General features: G+C 36.0%; 1 protein-coding gene across 3 annotated transcripts in view; it reads left to right on the forward strand.

The window, feature by feature from the left end:
• CSMD3 (CUB and Sushi multiple domains 3) overlaps positions 1-19751 on the forward strand; it is a 383091-nt gene that overhangs the window by 344683 nt on the left and 18657 nt on the right. For all 3 annotated transcript variants that reach the window (XM_054385441.1, XM_054385442.1, XM_054385443.1), the window contains 8 exons: positions 559-744; positions 1653-1826; positions 4537-4719; positions 6031-6207; positions 9518-9697; positions 13571-13744; positions 18074-18247; positions 18528-18601. In XM_054385441.1, the coding sequence (XP_054241416.1) occupies positions 559-744; positions 1653-1826; positions 4537-4719; positions 6031-6207; positions 9518-9697; positions 13571-13744; positions 18074-18247; positions 18528-18601 (1322 nt within the window). The remainder of the gene's footprint in view (positions 1-558; positions 745-1652; positions 1827-4536; positions 4720-6030; positions 6208-9517; positions 9698-13570; positions 13745-18073; positions 18248-18527; positions 18602-19751) is intronic.

Genomic DNA, 19751 nt, shown 5'->3' on the forward strand with positions numbered 1-19751 from the left:
ATACTGTCTCCAACTTTGCTAAACACCTAGTTTCCTAATCAACTATAGTAATACTGGAGAACTACTCAAATGATCAAAGCTTCTTCTATGTTCTTTCAAGTGTTCACTGTTCACACAAGCAGACACCAAGATTTAGGGTAATGACTAGAAAGTAGGAGAGCTGTAAAATAACTACACTGAGTGATGTATATAGAAAAAAAGTATCTTAAATTACATGTGGCCATAGCTTTTTTCTTTCTAGATTAGAAAGCTTTTCAGCATATTTTGATATTTTTATGTACACAGAGTGATGTACATATACTCAATTGATTTTAAGGATACAGAAACAGTAATTTTTACATGAAATGTGTCTTTCTAAAGTAACTTTAAGTAGGTGAAGACATGTTTAGTTGACCACAGTATATAAACTATATATAAAAGTATATAGAACCAGAATATATAAAATCAGGCTAGCAACACATTGGAATTTTCTCATACAAAGGATAAGAGCTCATTTAGAGACATTTTCATTAGGCTGTATTTGTATGACTCTCAAATCTATGCATTTTTTCTTTACAGTGGTCAATTGTTCTGATCCTGGAATTCCTGCAAATTCTATAAGAGAAAGTAAAATTGAACATGGAAATTTCACCTATGGCACAGTGGTATTTTATGACTGTAATCCTGGATATTTTTTATTTGGCTCTTCAGTTTTAATTTGTCAACCAAATGGCCACTGGGACAAACCTCTACCTGAATGCATTAGTAAGTAGATAATGTGTATGCTTCTACAAAGAATGCTGAATATAGTAGGTACTATTTTACATAACATTTTCCTCAGTCTCATGACAATAATTAGAATAAATATATTTGTATAACATTTGTATGTCTGCAGTAATGATGGAAGGTCTCCAAAGCAGCTGAAGTAGTGTAGTTTTATTGTCATTGTATGTAGTAAATAACAGAATCCTTGGGAAGTACAAAAACTGAAACAAGCATCTCTAGAGTGCTTCAACACAGTATTCTATGACGGCAGTGGCAGAAGTTGAAAACATCCATTGACTCTCTCAATACTTGTCCTCCATTGGCCACAAAAGCTATAATCACACTGAAACTTAAAAACTATAGCACCAGTTATTGACTTGTGCCACTACAGTACTTTCTAGACTTCTCTTAGCACAGCATCAAGTTCAGACTATCTATGAAGACAGTAAGCAAATAATAATGGCACTGTAGAGCACCAAGTGTCCTCTGGATCACGTCCCTGACTTACCACACTACCAGATGTACCTGAAATGATAGTAATATGCACCCTATCCACGAAGGCAAGTGGATCAGCTTATTCCTTATTAAAGAGTCATGGACCAATATTTGCAATATTGTAGATATAAGTTCTCAGCTTTATGTTTATTAGTTTTCCTTAACTAAGATTTCTCCATCTTAAAATTTAATGTCTTATTACTGCTAAACCCTTTGCTTCTGGAACTTGTTATTTTCTTTGATGGCATAACTTGATTCTAAGGTACAGTTCTAACCACAATCCCTAAACCCCCAAACCCTGAAAAGGTCAGCATTTTCACAAAATTTATGTATGGCGTTACGAAAATGATAGCTACAAAGTGATTGATCAGTGATAATAACCTTTTTTTATCTCCAATAATTATGCATTGTAGTGGTTGACTGTGGCCATCCTGGCGTTCCTCCTAACGCGGTCCTGTCTGGAGACAAATACACGTTTGGGTCGACCGTTCATTACACTTGCACAGGTAGACGATCGCTGTTAGGGCAGTCATCTCGGACGTGTCAGTTAAATGGGCACTGGAGTGGATCTCTTCCTCATTGCTCAGGTAACACTAGTGATCACTTTGAGAGGTAACTAGTGACGCCATCGTCATGCAAGTCATTGAGACATAGCTGCGGCTGCTTGAGATCCAATTTCAACCCACCCACTCCCAATTCCCTCTTCTTCCCCGTCTAGGGCGCGAAAGGGATTAAGTCCGTGTCATGATGTGTCATGACTTGGTTTTGCTCCACGCTTCGCGGGAGGTTTTGCTCGCTCCCGCATGCGCGGTCACTCCGCAAAACGCAAGTACGAGGTTGCATAGTCAGTGACTTCCGGCTCTTTTTCTGTCTCGGAGTTTAGCATGCAATACTCTGAGACAACCGCTAGGGAAAGTCCCATTGACTTTGCATTGACAATAGCGCCACTGTCTCTGTCTCGAAGTGACAGGTAATACTTTTTAACTAAAATATGTGTATTGAAATTGTTTTGAATTAATTTTTTATTTGTGGCAGTGTAGGCTGGGTGCCTCCTGTTACTGTCACATAAGTTACACCTCTGGTGTCCTGAGTGTCCAACCCAATAAGGTGGACACAGGAAGGAGCCTCTTTCTACACATAAATCCTGCACCCTATAGATTCATCTGCAAAGTCATTCTCTTTCTTCCCTCTCTGCTCCCGTAGCAGACCCATGTCCTCCTTGTACTGGGGACCCCAGAACTAAATACAGTATTCCACTTGTAGTCTCACGTATTCCAATAATTTTTTCTCTTTTCCTCCTGCATTCATCTCCTTAGCGTATTCAAGTATAAACTGATTATATCAGCTAGAGTTTCAGAATATGCTTTCTTTTCTTACAGCTCATGGCACAAAAATGATTAAAAATTAATAAGAAATATTAAAATAGTTCTTCTTGGTTAAAATCTTGTACTAAATTCAAAGGGATTGGAAGAATTTTTTAGTATCTGAACTTTCCACTGCAAACTTTTAAGAAGTGGTTGCAGACAAGGACAATTTTATCTATTATGTCATTTGCATCTATTGGCATTCAGAAACAGTGTTCAGTGATCACACGGATATCATCTGGAGTCATAAATTTACAGCAACTGAGAATTCTTCATAAGTGCAGCAATGGCTGTGTACTTACTTAAGTCTAAACACCCTTTCTTTAAGATTAAATGTCAGTTGAGAATTTGTTACACATGTAGGTGAAGGATGGCTCATAGCTGACTGTGAAAATCACTTAGCTGAATCTCTGCATGAGGTAGTAAAAATACATTCTGTTATGATATCATTGATTATATCACTGTCACTTCCTGATGTGATAAGTCATTTAGAAAAATTATTTCTGTAACCTTCAATCATATGAGCTGGAGGTTAACATCTCTAAGATTAAAGGAGTAATAATTCACCTTAATAATTAGGTAGCACATATGATTTCATTTACAAAAGGAACATGTAGTTTATACTTGGCATAGGAAAAAGCTGATTTTCGTTTTTAATCATAATATTATTTGAGTCATAATGTCAAGCAACATGCTGAAAACAGAGTTCTTAGTGTAGAAAATTTGCAAGTATATTATAATGAATAGGCCCTATCCTAGATTCTTCATAGTCTGAATAAATTATACTGGAAAATGTAAAATACAAATTGCAAAAATAGCAAAAAAAAATATCTTGATCTTGAGCCTTTTTTTAATTAATAAAAACTTGTAGCAGGCTATTTGCAAACTAGAGGGATGTTAAGTCACCTAAGCAGCTTCAATGTGATATATTTTGAAATTCTTACTGTTTACAATTTCGGTTCTTCCTTTCACTATTCACTTCTCTATATGCTTCTCGTAGTAAAGAGATATGTTTGACCAGTCACTCCAGTAGTATAGTTTACATAATTGCAGAGCCAACTAAGACAAGGGAAGCTCTGTTTTCATCTTCATCTACAACTCCTGGGTCCTAACTTCTCATAGAATCCCTAAAGAGTGCATTTATCACTTTTGGTATTCTGGGCGTTTGGAGTAGACAAACTGACTTACTACTTCTGTGTTAGATCTTCTCTTATTACTACTGTTTAAGCTTAGATAAATATCAGGACAGTATGGTTTTAATACAGAAAGTATATTCTTCTTCCTCCTCCTCTTCCTCCCTCCTACTCCTCTCTTCTCTTCCTCCCTCCTCCTACTCCCTCCTCTCTCCTTCTCCCTCCTTCTCCTTCCCCCTTCATCCCCCTCTATGTTATAATTTTCTCAAACATTACCAACTGAAGGAAAAAAATCCTATCAGATATATGTAAAATTGTTGACTGAACCTTTCATTGAATGATAAAACTCTTATAACTGCAGCAATATCAAAAAAACAAGGAAGCATTTTATGAATGCTTCTTTCAGACAGAAAAAATGATTTTTTTACAATCAGGAACTTGGTTTTTTTTTCTCTGAGTTACTTATTTTAATTGAAAAATGACTAATGTTTTGTAGTTTTCTTCTTTTTCCCTAATCTTGTTTGATGATTCTCTCACCAAAATTTTATCATGGTCTAACAGGAATTTTTAGATAATTATAACTGCTGTTCTGTACTTACATAAAATAAGTACAACTAAATTATTTGAAAATAAACTATTTTTTTTTAAGTACAGGGACTCACATCCACAAAGATATATATGTTTGGGTTTTTCTTCCTAAAAATATAAAAGTATTTATAAATATATAGAAGCATATACTTAAAACACAGTATCATAACAATATTTCATATTTATTTCAAATTCTACACTCTAAATTCTAGGTGATACAGCTGGCTCCTGTGGTGATCCAGGTATCCCAGGTCATGGGTCTAGAGAAGAAAACAATTTTAAAATTAAAAGCACAGTCCATTTCAGCTGTGATATTGGTTATATTCTCCACGGCTCAGAAGAAAGGACATGTATGGCAAATGGAAGTTGGACAGGAAGACAACCTGAGTGCAAAGGTAAACCACAGAAATCACTCTGGTTTAAAGCTGTGTTGTTAAAAATGCCAATCAGAAAAGTGATTTTGCATTGCCAGTTTTGCATTGTGAATGGTATACAGTCAGTTGGACTGACTATTAAATTTCCTTAAATGCAGCAATAACTTGGCATCAGGTGACAGATCTGAAATCAATTCCTCATACCCTTAAAACTACGTGCTTTCAAAATTTTGAGAAGAAAAGTATACTAATCTGTCTATCTCTTCTCATTCTCGCATCAGCATAACTGTGTGTGCTATGTGGTACAAAAAGTAAAGAAAATAAAAAAGTAAAAAATGGCTTCAAGAACTCAATTGTTTCAGAAAGATTTTTTTAATTTAAAAATCTCACCATCCCCTGGACTTTAATCACAACACTTATACATCTGAATTCCTGAGAAAACAGCTGAGTTTTTGGAAAGTATAAATGTCAGGATTTCATTAGATAGTTCTTTGGCATAAATGATTGGCTTAACATTTTTATTTACTAATACCATTGGGCTTATTATTAATTTTCAACAGAAAATAAAATGCTGAAATAAGTTTATTTAAAAAAAAAAACCAACATGAAATTTCCAGTTAGATGCAGTGTCATAAAAAGAAGCTTTAACAGGATGGTTACAGAGAATCATTTCTGGCCTTAATTATCTTGACTCAAAAATAGGAGCTAATTCCCAACAGATTCTTCTTCAAAGAAAAGATTCCTAAATAACAGAAAATAATTTTTGGACCTGTACTCTTATTTTCTACTTTATCACTGTTGACTGTCTTATCTGTATGAAACAGTCATATCATTTAAATAACTTATTTCACAAGCTTATTTTATAATATCTTTTCTGATGGATCGTTGCCATCCTTGCACAATATAAATACATATTTGTATATATGAGTGGGTTTATGCCTTTTTTTTTTAATGTGAAGGGATATGCTTAGCCCAGCTGAACTTTCTGCTGTTCTTTGATCTTATCCTAGCTGTAGATCAGGCATTTTCTTAAAATTGGGAGTTTGTCTTGTGACTAAACTAGTTTTCCTTTAATTTGGATTTTACAATTAAATTCACAGGCTGTGTTTCACTACATACAAAAGGGTAAAACCAAATAATTAATGTAAACATATATTTACTGTGCAAAATGCATTAAGTAGGTGGTGAAACTTAGATTTTTCAGGAAAACAGCGTGGATTTCTACCACATAACACTGCTGGCACTGTTGGCAGCAGGAATGTCTTTAGGCATTACTATTTCCAAAATTATCTTTACTATGTTTAAGAAATACTTCAACATTTTACTTTATAGCTGTGCAGTGTGGTAATCCAGGAACAACTGCTAATGGAAAAGTGTTTCGTATTGATGGAACTACATTCTCTAATTCAGTAATTTATTCATGCATGGAAGGATACATACTCTCTGGATCATCTGTAAGACAATGCACTGCCAATGGAACATGGTCTGGATCTTTGCCAAACTGCACAAGTAAGACACTTCTGTAATGTGTAGTCTTTGTTTTACTCTCCTCTGAAAGACAATAAAGCAAATATTTAAGTAGGATGCAAATAAAGTGTCTTCTTTTATTTTTACATTACTTCATGATAATTTTGACATAAAATCCTTTAAAATGGTGTAGTATTGTGTGAAAATGAAGAATATGTTTTTGTAAGACATAGTATAGTAAACTATATAGACTGCTACTTAAAGAGCTGTATGGTTACATGATCTACTTACTTTAATTCTTTCCTAATATACATTTTTAATGTTGTTTACATTTTGTGGTATATTCAGACGTTATTCATATAATTGTTTTTTTTTTCATCATGAAAACTTAGCAGTATAATATTCTGACCTTCCAGAGTGCAGAAAATAAAAACCTTGCTTGAGAATTCTTTTTCTGGTGACTGTCAGTTCAAAACTGTTGTCATGCTGTCACGTTATATCTTCTGCCTGGCCTTAACTCCTGTCACTAATCTTATACTTGCTTTGGATACTCAGCTAAAAGAAGCTATTTCAGTTTCTCTTACACTCATAATAAGCATTTTGCAACAGATTACTTTCAAGCCCATCTTTTCCTGCTTTATTTCATGTCCCAGTTCATCTTCTAGTAACATTTATGAAAATGGTGCATTTATATGACACAAGACTGCCTATCATTTTAAGGAAACATATCATCATCATCCATACAGCAAACTGCGACTACCTGCTACAATTTGTATCTAAGCTGATGCTGGTACTAGCAGCAACTCTAAGGCACCTGTAAATGGAGAGGCATTTTACAGCACTGCAGAATGTCTGAAGTCAGAAGTCACCTTTGGACATTATCTAGTCCAACCTCTCTGCTTGTGGCAGGATCAGCTAGAGCCAGTTGCTCAGAGGGGTGTCCAGGGTGTCTGTGACCCTTTTACAGATCTTTAATTCTCCATTGCTCTAGCACGTCTAAATATTAAATACATATTAAGCTTTATCATACTTGCTGTATTCTCTCTTATGACAATACATAAATTTTAAATGACTAACAAGAGTTAATGGATAATATTAACTAAAAAGCTATTTAACAGATCATGAGTTAACAAGCCCTTCCCTTTGTCCTGGTAATTTTATCTCCAGGTCTGTAAAATACGCTTGAAGAAGATTATCTATTGCGAGGGAACAATTTTCCATAATGATTTCAAAGTGTATCCAAAACAGTAGAATTGGCAGTGCCAACAGACTTTGCTGACAGGTCAGGGTTTAACCATTATTTTTCATAACTGGACTCTGACTCATATGCAGCATGTCATGTAGGCCTTGTCCACAGCAAAGATTGTCCTCTTTCAGTTGTTCAAGCTATTACAGGATATTCTTACCAGGAAACACCTCTGTCATTTCTCTAGCCAAACAGAAAAAAGTAAAGACATGCAGTTGGTGTAATAGCTTACTGAGTAGAGTTGTCTGCAGTTCCTCTGTTGCAATGAACTGCTTGAGGTTGTGCCCTGGCCAAGAGATCTCTGTGGCTCAGCATAGTTCTTAAGGTTATGCTGGGTGTGCAGCACACATCTTGTGTCCCTCAGGTTAACTCTATCATGGATCACTGACTGCTCAAGGTACAGTAATCTCCTGGTCAGGATCACTACAACAATTTAAGATAGTTTTGCCTACCACAGCAACTTAAGTGTAGGTTGTTATTGCGCAGGCTGCCTGAGCAAGACGAATTCCAGAGGTCCATTCAAACCTCACCATTTTATGATTCTTTGAATCTATGAACTTCAGGAAATGCCACTGAGCCTTCTAAGTAGCTACTAACTGCTTCTTTTAGTTAAAGCTTTATTCCTGTGTTATGACAAAACACAGTGTCTCAGTAAAATCTAGGTCACCTTATATCTGTTTTTGCTTTCTTTGACAGTCAAATGCTGCCTCTAATCCACCTTTATGAACTGTTCTAAAGCTACAACATGAGGACTGACTCTTTTTATCCCCTAAGTCTTTTCATTCATGAAACTCTTTCCTTGAGTAAGATAAAGACTGCATTAGATACCTCTACATTAAGCAAGATAATATACAACAACTGAGACCTTTTTTTTTTTACTTTTTTTTTTCTTTTAAATATTTTAATCACGCAGTTTGAATAGTGTCTGCTCACTCCGACTGTGATAAATTGTAGAGCAGGCATAGCATATACCTTGGATTCTGAGTTCCCTAATTATGTAGATCAAGGGACCTGGTCAGAATACAATACAAACACTTAACTTTTGTTGGGGTTTCTTTTGTTTGGGAACCAGGATACAGAGAGGGCTCCATTCGCACTGGTCATGCTTTGATACTGACTTTGAAGTGGTCAGGATGTTCTTTCTGCCCAGGAAACTGCTTCCTACAATTTTGCAGCAGTAATAACAATGCTGTAGAGGGATTTTCAAGTTTACTCTAAGATAAACTAAGACATGACTGCTGTGTTTTGTATGAACTAGATTTTTTTCCTCAGTGTTTGGTTACTTCCTGAAAACGACTTTTTATCATAGCTACTAGGATTCTGAGGATTTTTCGCTCTGAAAACTGTTCCAGAAATTGATAGATTCAGTTGACCACATCTGAGAGAAACTCACCTATTTTACCATTAATCTTGGATTATAAAGATATAACTCTTTAATAACACCCAATGAATATTTAATCTCATTAGGAGATCAAATTATCTCCTGGGAATAGGAGTCACAAGAGCTTTACAACCACTGTCATTAAAATACTATAGGTCTAATTTTAGTATAAACCATAGACCGTGTTGGAAGGCTACCTGAATATTCTTATCTGTTTATGTACATAGTAAACTTATGTGCATTTACAACGTGGATGCTGTTTGCAGACATATGTCTTAAATTTTCCAGACTGTTTCCTTTTGGGATGCACCTAAGGAAAATTAAACAATTGGTATGTGGTCCTTTAATAACGAAAATCCTAACTGTCAGGGAAAACTGAGGATATGAAAGGGTGCTAGTGACATATGGATTATTTCTTGCTGCTTTTTTTTTTTTTTCATTTTGTAATTTTGCTGATTAAAACTGTACTGTCCATTGTTTCTACTTGGAAACAGATATATTGATGTTCTCCAAATACAGTAACACAGCTCCCCATGTTGTGTTTGGCAGCTAATTCAGGAGATATAGATGTTTATTTTCTCTTGATGGAGATGAGATTTATGATACTTTTTCATTCTCCTTTTCCCCGCCAATGAATTCCTAATTTTGCCCTATGTCTTTCCCCCCCACATATAAATAAATCACATTTAGGTTTTAAAATCTTTTCCTCAACTATTTAATTGCAGTTATCAGTTGTGGAGATCCAGGAGTTCCAGCCAATGGCATGAGATATGGTGATGATTATGTTGTTGGACAAAATGTTACGTATATGTGCCAACCTGGTTATACAATGGAATCAAATAGCTCCTTAACTCGCACTTGTACTAGCAATGGCACATGGAGTGGAGTAATACCAACATGCAAAGGTACAGCATTTATTTGTCAACTGTTTCTCCTATGGCATCCACATTTACTGTGTATTATAATGAGTCAGCCAAATATTTCCACATAAATCAAAACTTAGTGTGAATGCATTGAACTGATTTTTTTGGCTGTATGAATGGTGACTTCATCCTTCAATTCTGTTCCCTTTTATTTTTCACATCAGCACAGTATGTTCAACAGTTTTTTTGTAGCTTTATAGAACATGTTAACTACTTTGCTGCTAAACTGAATTAGCCAATGTGAACTGATGGTTTAGATTTCTTTATTTGTTAAGGTTAACATGTCATATCAAAAATTACCTTATATATGTCCTTTTCTTTATCAAAAAACACACTCAAGCGCATGATAGACACCTTTGGCAAAGGTCTGCCTCTAACTCAGCTTTGTGAAAGACAAATTGTTCCTGGTTATCTAATGCTAAGCTTTTTCTCTGATCCCTCCTTCATCAGAGGTCACTGTAATGTATTGACATACTCAGCAAAAAGACTAAAACCTTTTAGCAAATTTCCTAATAAACAATTTTCTGATCCATGATTTGGTTTAGTTTGGTTTGTTTATTTAACTGTGAAAACTAAAAGGATTACTCTCCAGACCTTCCTTTTCTCTCTTTTACTCATTGCATTCACTATTTTTCTGGTTTATTGGAATATTTTAATGTTCTTTGTTTAAATTTGAAAAGCAAAATGTCTATTACTGAAAGCTCACCTTATATATGTCATCAAAACAGTTTTCTTTGAAAATCTGACTTCCTTGCTTGCTATCTCTACCTAGAGTAATTTTTCTCATTCTTCCTGGTACCACAGCTGTAGGGAAGCAGCATTACTATTTTGGTAGAGTTTTCCTGGGTTCACACTACATCTCTTTCTTCTCTGTTATTTTAAAATGTAGTCAGCTAAATTCATATTTACTTTGTTCTCATCCATAAAATCACAGAATCATAGAACGCTGTATGTTGGAAGGGCCTTTAAAAGTCATCTAATTCAATACCCTTGCAATAAGTAGGGACATCTTTAACTAGCTCAGGTTGCTCAAAGCCATGTCCAGTCTGACTTTGAATGTTTCCAGGAATGGGGCTTCCAACACCACTCTAGGCAATCTGTTCCAGTGGTTCACCACCCTTATAAAAAAAAAAAAAATCTTTGATTTTAGGAATTATGGTTACATACCTGCTCAGCAATTCTCATCTTCCTCCTTTGAATTTATTCAAGAGAACAGATCAAAAAGATTTTGAATCTCTACCTCAGCTATAATTACTTTCCTCTCTGAATGCAATTTGCTCAATACCTTACCAAGTTCAGTTTAATTGTAATTCACCTTTGACAGTCAATTTTTAAAGTTATTCCCCCTGCATTTTCATGAAGATGTCAAATTTTGAGATCCTCTTAACAAGTAATTTTTTCAAATTTTTTTTTCTGTTTGTATTGTGCTCTTAGCCAGCCTCAGCTTCAATTACAAAACTGATTTTAAGAACAGAAGAAGGGTCATACCAAGACACTGTCTGTCTTCAAGAATGGCTGTAAGCATAACATAACAAGCATTTGTGATATAACCTCCCAGCCTGAAGTTCTTAAGGATTACAGGGCACCTAATCAGAGATATAACTCTGATTTGAATCAAATGGAATCACACAATGAAGAAGTTACTCTCAAGTTTGGCTTTAAATATTTGAGTCTTTCTGGGTTAAGGTCATACATATTTATGACTTTCATAAATATTAAGTAATAATCATATGCAGAATCTCTAGTGTTCTCAGAATTTTGTTCTACTTCATACAGGTTTGTGTTAGTGCACTAGGTAAGTTAACAACCCCTGCTTCTTTGTGTAATTAGGAGTAATATACAATATGCCATATTGTATTTGAAATGTATAACGATCAGTTCTTACTGTCAGGAGGAACTGCCAGGATCCTCTGGTACCGCTTACTTAAAATAATTGAAAAATTAACTGGGCAGAAAATGTATTTGTAATTGTCACCATGCCATTCAAACAGAAGATATAAATAATTCTCTGGCTCTGCCTAGTTGGAAAAGGATGCATGTTCATCTGCAACTAAACAGTCAACTATCCAAGCACTGCAGACTTGTGTGTGTAGTATACTTTCAGCTCTTAAATTGAGAAATGTTACTATACAAGTTCATGGTTAAAACTCTTAACAAAATGTTTAGACAGACGTTCGGCCTCACTGCTGGGTGTTGGGTGGCTCTTTTTGTTCACCCCAGAATTCTGATATTACAGCTATTTTCATGATACTTCTTCTGTCTCATTTCCTAATTATTGATGGGTATTTCTTCCTTTATTACTCAGCTGAGAAACTAAAACAAAGATAATTCCAAAAGGACTAGTCATGAAGCTCTTAAGAAGGTGGACAGATTTGTTGCTTGGAGCACTTATTTTAATTTACTCTTTTTAAAGCCTCATGAAAGTATGACAATAACATTGTCCGGTCTGGTTGTGTTGTTACTGTTTTGGTTTGCTTTGCTTTTTTTGGTTGTGTTGTTATTGTTTTGATTTGCTTTTGGTTTGCTCCTCCTTTGGAGAGGCTTTTATTTATTTTATTTTGTTTTTTATAATACGAATCAGCAAGAGAAACATGAAATATAAAAAATAGGTCCTGAAAATGTAGATTTGGTTTACTGGTTGGCCAAGGATTGTTTGATAATAGTACTACTTTCATCCAGCATTCTCAAACAGCTATGAATGATGGCTGAAGAACATCTTTGTTGTGTAAATACTTGAGATTCTCTCACTCAAGAGTATAATAAGAATGGAGAAATGCTGTATGGTGAATGTTCTGCATATCACATTCAAATAGACAGTACTTCTGATCTTCTGCCTCTGATTCTTTAGAGCCTGCAAATGGCAACTGTCTAAACACATTACGAGTGCATCAGCATTTAATTCTGTCCATTCTTGTACCATGTTCTCTGCTTTATTTTGGTCATATATTTTTTTTTTACCCCAACTGTCTCCACTAAATCAAACTATTTTTTTTTTCTCTTTTGCTACCATAGTTTCTCCCTTTTTCTCTTTTTTGATTCAGACCTTTTAATTTTGTTTATTTTATACCCTTTTTCCTTCAATTCTCAATTAGCAGTTGCCTTTTATTACCACATTATCCAGTCAACAACACTTTTATTTTAATCACTAAATTTATCTTTGCATGTCCTCCTGCAGTATTTTTCAGTCCTCTTTCCTACAACTGAGTAGATGTTTCTATATTTTCATGGGATGCCTGGAAGTGAGAAATATTTCTTGTTGGTCTTTTAGAAGTAGCAACACTAACAATTTCAAGAGATTGCAAATCTTTTTTTTTCTCCCTCTAGGAGAAGCTACATGTTTTTCAGTGAGCAGCTATTCTTTAAGCAAATGCTATCCAAATTATGGTATTTAGAAACAGGGTTTTGAGACACATTTTGGAATAACTGTCCTGGAATTTTATCTCTGGGCATTAATATCTAATTAATACCTAAGATGGTTAACAGGAAGAAAGCATTTGACTGTTGTACTCTATGATGTCTAAATAGACAAACAAAATTTGCATAGTACCAGACTTATTTAAAATGTTGTATGCATCATAGTCTCCATACTGATTTTTAGGTAGTCTTCCTATTTGGTTTGCTGCAGCATCTTGTTTTATTTAAGACACTTCTTCAATCAGCCACTGTCTCCTAAATGGAGGAAACCAAAAGTACTAACTTCAGGAAATGTGGCAAGAATACAGTGAGGAAGATAGCATGTCCTGACTGTATTGTCCTCTAAAAAAGGTGAAATTACCACATATGGTTCTTCTAGTAATTATGTATACTGGGGATATTTACAGCAGCTGGGCCTAATTATCTTGAATATTATTGCAGCTGTTACCTGCCCAACTCCTCCGCTGATCTCTAATGGAAGGTTGGAAGGAACAAATCTGGACTGGGGATTTAGCGTTAGCTATGTGTGCTCGCCGGGATATGAACTCTCTTTTCCTGCTGTTTTGACTTGCGTTGGGAACGGAACGTGGAGTGGTGAAGTACCTCAGTGCTTGCGTATGTATTTACCTTAGAGTCCTGTTCTTTAGTCACCTATACTGTTTTTTTCCTTCCTAAATTTTTTTACCCTTCTCCCCCCCTTTTTTTCTTTCTTCTTTTCTTTTTTTTTTTTTTTAGCAGTGGCTCAGTTCATTTCAAACCTGGGACAAATACAATCCTTCTGTATTTTCCAAAACTGTAACCTAATTTGTACATTGAGGAGGACATAAGAACGTCTGTAACTCCTTTGGGAACGTATAGGAAGCTTCGAATACAAACACAAACACACACACAAAAAATATTACAGGCAATGTGTACCAAATGATCCAAGGCAAAACAAGATTAAGGTGTGCTGTCTTGTTTTCAAATACAGATACATATGAAATAGGAAAAGTACCATTTTAATCTCTTTTATTTGCTCATTACTCATCCTAAAGAGAGATTTCATCCTGTTGTTAACGTCAGCTGGACCCCAGGGTAATTCCTTGACAGTTGTCTAATTTTCCCCGTGCAATACATGAAATTATATGCTGTATGCAGGAAATTTTGCTAACCTGAAAGTTATAACATTGTTGGATTTTTATATTGCTACAAATGTCATTACAATAGCAAATATGTCTTTGTCTTTAGGTTGGTGTCATTCCACTCATTATTTAAAAAATCTTTTAAATATGTGATTGTAATGCTTTCAAGAGATACTCAAGTGATTTCAGTGAGGAAGGAGGTTCTGTAGTTATTTGTAGAATAATCTATACCACTGAAACTCCATAATGGTCTTAAGCAAGGAGTCTGACTGGAAGAAGATAATTTAATCCTCTTGGCTTTACAGTTTCTGAAGTTTAATTCAAGCTTGCCAAGAAGCTGAGCTTGCCAGGTAGCTTGTTGAATGTTGCAAAATGAAGTTCTCCATTCTTTTACTATTTTTTTGCATTCTTCATCTCTCCCTATGAAAATTGTTCTCTGTTTCAGGTTTATCCTACTACTATGAAAACCTATCATTACAGATGATCTTTATCCTTTCCCCCCCTCCCCCCCCCCTTAATGATAGTCTCATATTATCAGCAGAGTTGCTTAGTGCTGATGAACCTGTATGTGCCAGAGCTGGAACATGGTGAAAGGCATTGTTTCTGGAAGAAAAAAGTCCCTACCATTTGTTGTTTAAGTTATCTAGATGTAGCCTTTCTACAGTCCAAGATACTATGGATACCAAAGACCATAAAAAAAACACTTTTCATTGTTTGTTCTTGGTTGATATATTGTGTCCTTACATTCATTTTGGGATACCACAAGCTATTTGTCACCTTAGAGGTTGAAATAATCAATACTGCAATGTACTCTGAAAAAAAGGGCTCACCTTAGTCTGTTTAGAAGTTATAGTTATTATGGCATGCAGCTGCTTAGGAATTAAAGGCCGTCGCATGCAGGGATTACATTACCTGAATGTTGTTGTTATGCATTGGTTATCCATTGGCTTGCAAGAGAAATCAACAGGCAGCCAGTGCTTGTCAAAAAGCTTAAACTAGCTGCCATCTGGCATAAATGAAAGGGAGCTGGTGAAAGTCATTTTCAATGAGCAATCTTTAAGCACTTCTTGATATCAGATATTTAGTTCCCAGCTTGGTTCCATGGAGCCTGTAGCTAAAGATAATAAAGATATAGTAATAATATGAAATAGTTATTCAGAATGGAGTATGATCGTGTCTTTGGTTGAGTATTTGTCATCCTAGACCTAATAAATTTTTTTGCTGATTAACTCATATAGTAATTTGAGTAAAGGACTGCTGGTTTTATAAGCTTGGCAATAAATGGCAAAACAATATATAGACCTTTGCCTGAAAATTCCTATCTAAGGATAAAACTTGCAGTTTAATAATTAAATGTATTTAAACAATGAGACTACCATCATAGCCTTAATGTCAGAGCTCCACAGCCCTGTCTTTGTTAAAGGCTTTCAGAGTCCTTAGGAAAATATTTCCATGGAGTGGGAGTACTCCCAGAGATTCCAGTTTGCTGCAGCTGTAGTTTGTTCTATACTCCCTTGTTCTCATAGCAGAGGAAAGCTGTTGTATTTTGCCATGCTGCCTGGTTTCCATGGTTACCTCTATAGAATGCAGATATTCAGTAGCTATTCAATAGTCGGGTAAAGTTGAATGACAGCTACATGGTAGAGTTTACTTAGTTTTATAAAATAATAACAAACTTTCTAAAGCCTCCTTCTTTTTAATGTGAAGATTTCTTTTTTTTTCTTGGAGAGTGGTTGCTACTTTGTTGGTATACAAAAAAAAAACAACCAACCAAAAAAACAACTGAACAACCCCCCCCCACACACACACACACAAAGAAACCCCAAAACAAACAAACAAACAAAAAAAACAAACAACAAAAAACACAAAAACAAACCCCAAAAAACCCCAAACAAAGAAACAAAAAACCTAACTGTTCAGGAGACAATTTCAAACCTCGGTGTTGAAAGTCTGTAAGTTTCATGTATTTCCAAATTAAGACTTCCACAGACTTTTCTAATGAAAATCTAGACTGCAACCATAATCTGTCAACCACACAGTGAGGTTCACTGTGTGACACTGTCCCAGATTCATAGATCTTTTTAGAATTTGGCCTATAATTCTGCAGACACTACCATTCCACTTAAAGTTATGCTACAGATGAAGCCTTTTTTCTTCAACGGCCTGCATGTGCATGGATTTCCTGTACATTCTTTGCCTGCAGTAAGAGGTACATGGTAGGAATCACATAATCACAGAATGTTGGAGATTGGAAGGGACCTCCAGAGGTCAGTGGACCCAATCCCTGGGCCAAAGTCTCTTGAGAGGTAGACTTCACCACCTCTATGGGTAGCCTGTTCCAGTTCTCCATCACCCTCACTGTAAAGAAGTGTCTCCTCATTTTGAGGTAAAGCCTTCTGTGTTTTAGCTTGTACATCTTGTTCCTTCTCCTGTCACTGGGCACCACTGAAAAGAGACTGGCACCTTCATCTGGACACCCACCCCCCCAGATATTTATAGACATTGATCAGATCCCCTCTCAGCCTTCTCAAGACTAAACAGCCCCAGTTCTCTCAGTCTTTCTTCATAGGAGAGATACTCAAGTCCCCTAATTATTCTCATAGCTCTCTTTTGGACAGATCCCTGTCTGTCTTGAATTGGGGAGCCCAAAATTGGACACAGCATTCCAGGTGTGGTCTCACCAGAGCAGAGTAGAAGGGGAGGGGAACCTTCCAAGACCTGCTGGACACACTTTTCTTTAATACAGCCCAGGATCTTTCAGAAAGCTTAAGGAATAGGTGACAAAGATACAGATGTTAGAAATGTATTTTGAAAGTGGTTGTTTAAGAGATCTAACTTGAATTTTGTTTGCAAATAAGAAAGATGAAACAGAGAATTCCACTGTGTGTACAACATGACTTTTTAGAACACATCCAGGTTAATGCTTCAATTTTCTATGTGTATTACAGGATTTTCTGTTTGATAGGAAATTAGACTCTACAATATTGGAATTCATGGTGTGTCAGGGAATATTATAGTCTGATGGCATAAGGTTTGCCATAGCTGATTGCATTTCCTGAATCAATTATTCAAAATCCAGCTTCTGACAGTAATCCATATTTTATGCTACAGAAGGTGGCCAGTAAATTTGCCAGCAGTACACTCACTTAGATATAGATAGATATAAGGAATCCTTAGATGATAGGTGTGAAGTAAAAAGATCAATTTAAGAATATATTCTTATCAGTCAAATATATCCTACCTAGTAAGAGGTTACTTGTGCTTGACTTTTAGATTGCTGCTGAAATTTCTTTGCTATGCTTTTTTTGTTAGCTGTACTCATTTTCAGGTGTTGTTCTTCCATACATACCAATCTTGTATTTCATTAAAGGATGAGGAAGTAAGTACGAATTTAGGATCCATAAAACATATCTGACAAATTCTTTAATCTTTAATTCTTTAATACAACAATGTTGAGCACTGGGTATGTGGCAGAAAGGAGGAGAAATTGACATGAAGGTTTGGTACACTCTCTGATCACTCTCTTTAGGAGGATTTGCAGAGTTGTGTGATTTGGGAAGCAGTGAATTGTGAATATCTGGACCTTACTAAAACATGTTGTGTAAACCTGAGTGTCAGCTATGAGCTACTGTGTAGGCATTTTAAATAGCTAGCAAAACTACTGCAAAATGAAACAGTCCAAAGATTGTCTGTCTACTCTGTCTTTTAGTTCCTGTTAAATATTTGTACACTTGGCTTGTGTATAAAGGAATTTGGACTCACTGCTTGACTGAGTTCAGGTGGTAGTGTTGTTTACATTCCTTTTCTACGACTTTTCTCACAGCAAAGTTTTGTGGTGACCCTGGAGTACCTGCTCAAGGGAAAAGAGAAGGAAAAAGCTTCATCTATCAGTCAGAAGTCTCTTTCAGCTGCAATCTTCCTTTTATTTTGGTTGGCTCCAGCACCAGGATTTGCCAAGCAGATGGCACATGGAGTGGTTCTTCTCCTCGATGTATAGGTAAGGCATATGGCCTCCAGCCTGGGCCAAACCACCACACATTCATATTATTGAAATACTTATTATTAATTTTCTTGCTAAATCAATCCAGGAGTTTTCAGCTATTTCGAATTATCCTGGTGTTACTCTATACCCTGTAAGAATCAAGTAACTTTATTTTTATTTCTCATGTTGACTTATTGCATGTTGTTGAATAAGCTCACTTTTGTGCTACATTCCTGTATTTCAGTAACATATTGTAATTTGGTTTGTCTTTAACTTGTTGTAATTTGTTTTTAAGAACCTACTCGCACAGCATGTGAAAATCCGGGAGTCCCAAGGCATGGGTCACAAAACAACACATTTGGCTATCAGGTAGAGTATATTATTTTTAATTAACTTTCATATTAAAATTTTTTCAGAATACCTAACAGTCTAGAAGCTTCTGATTAGAGGTCAAAAAACTGCCCATGTAATGTAAGACTTGGTTGCTTGCTCTGTTTCCTCATTTCTGGTGGTTCAGTCACACTGACCTTGTGTCCCTATTAGCAATCTACTCTGTGAAACACTGGTGATCAAGTGATCAATTTGAATGAGTTCAGCATCTCCCCACTACTACATGCATTCTCTGCTTTTTATCACATAGGCTTTCTTTCTTTTGTGTGCCAAACTGCTAGTGTAGGCATACTCTAAAAAACAGTGGATTTTTTAATTAACTTTTCTTTTTTTTCCCCTGAGAGAAATTCTATTGTTACATTTGGAAATTATGTAGCTAAAAGTGAATCACAGCATAACAGAGAGTGTCAGGCATCTCTGGAGAGCTTCTACTTCCTCTCCTTCTCAAAGCAGGGTCAGCTAGATAAGGTTGATCAGGTCTATGTCCAGGTGCCATTTAATATTTCCAGAGATGGAGACTCCACAGCCTTTCTGGGAAACCTGTTCCAAGTTGATCACTATGACAGGGAAACCTATTTTTCATAAACAGAATTTCCTGCTTCAATTTGTGCCTATTTCCCTTTATTCTGTCACTAAGCATCACTGGAAAAGTCCATCTCTGTATCCTTTCCTGTCCTCAGTAAGCTTTAATATACACTGAGAAGATTCCCCTTGAGTCTTTTCCTTTGGAGATTGGATAATCCTAGCTCTTTGAGCCAGTCCTTGTATTTCAGATTCTGTAGTCTCTGTCACCTTTGTGGCCACCACTGGACTCAGTGTCCCTGTCTTTCTTGCACTGGGAGCCCAGGTGGACCTGGCATCCGTTTGTGTCTCATAGATGCTGAAAAGAGGGAAAGAATCACCTCTGTCTGAGTGCTATGATCTGCCTGATGCAGCCCAGGAGGCTGTTGGCTGCCTTTCTACAAGAGTGTGTTGTGACAAATGATGTTTGTATATGCTTCTGTTACAATTATGAAAGTGAAAATGTTTCTGAAGATTTTCTGCATCACAAAACTCACTGACATATGTGAGATGTTTTCATGGGTGAAGGGTATGCACAGGCAAAAGTGTGTCCTGTAATTTTCTAGGA

Source organism: Indicator indicator, chromosome 12 (genome assembly GCF_027791375.1).
Source record: "Indicator indicator isolate 239-I01 chromosome 12, UM_Iind_1.1, whole genome shotgun sequence".
Classification (NCBI taxonomy): Eukaryota; Metazoa; Chordata; class Aves; order Piciformes; family Indicatoridae; genus Indicator; species Indicator indicator.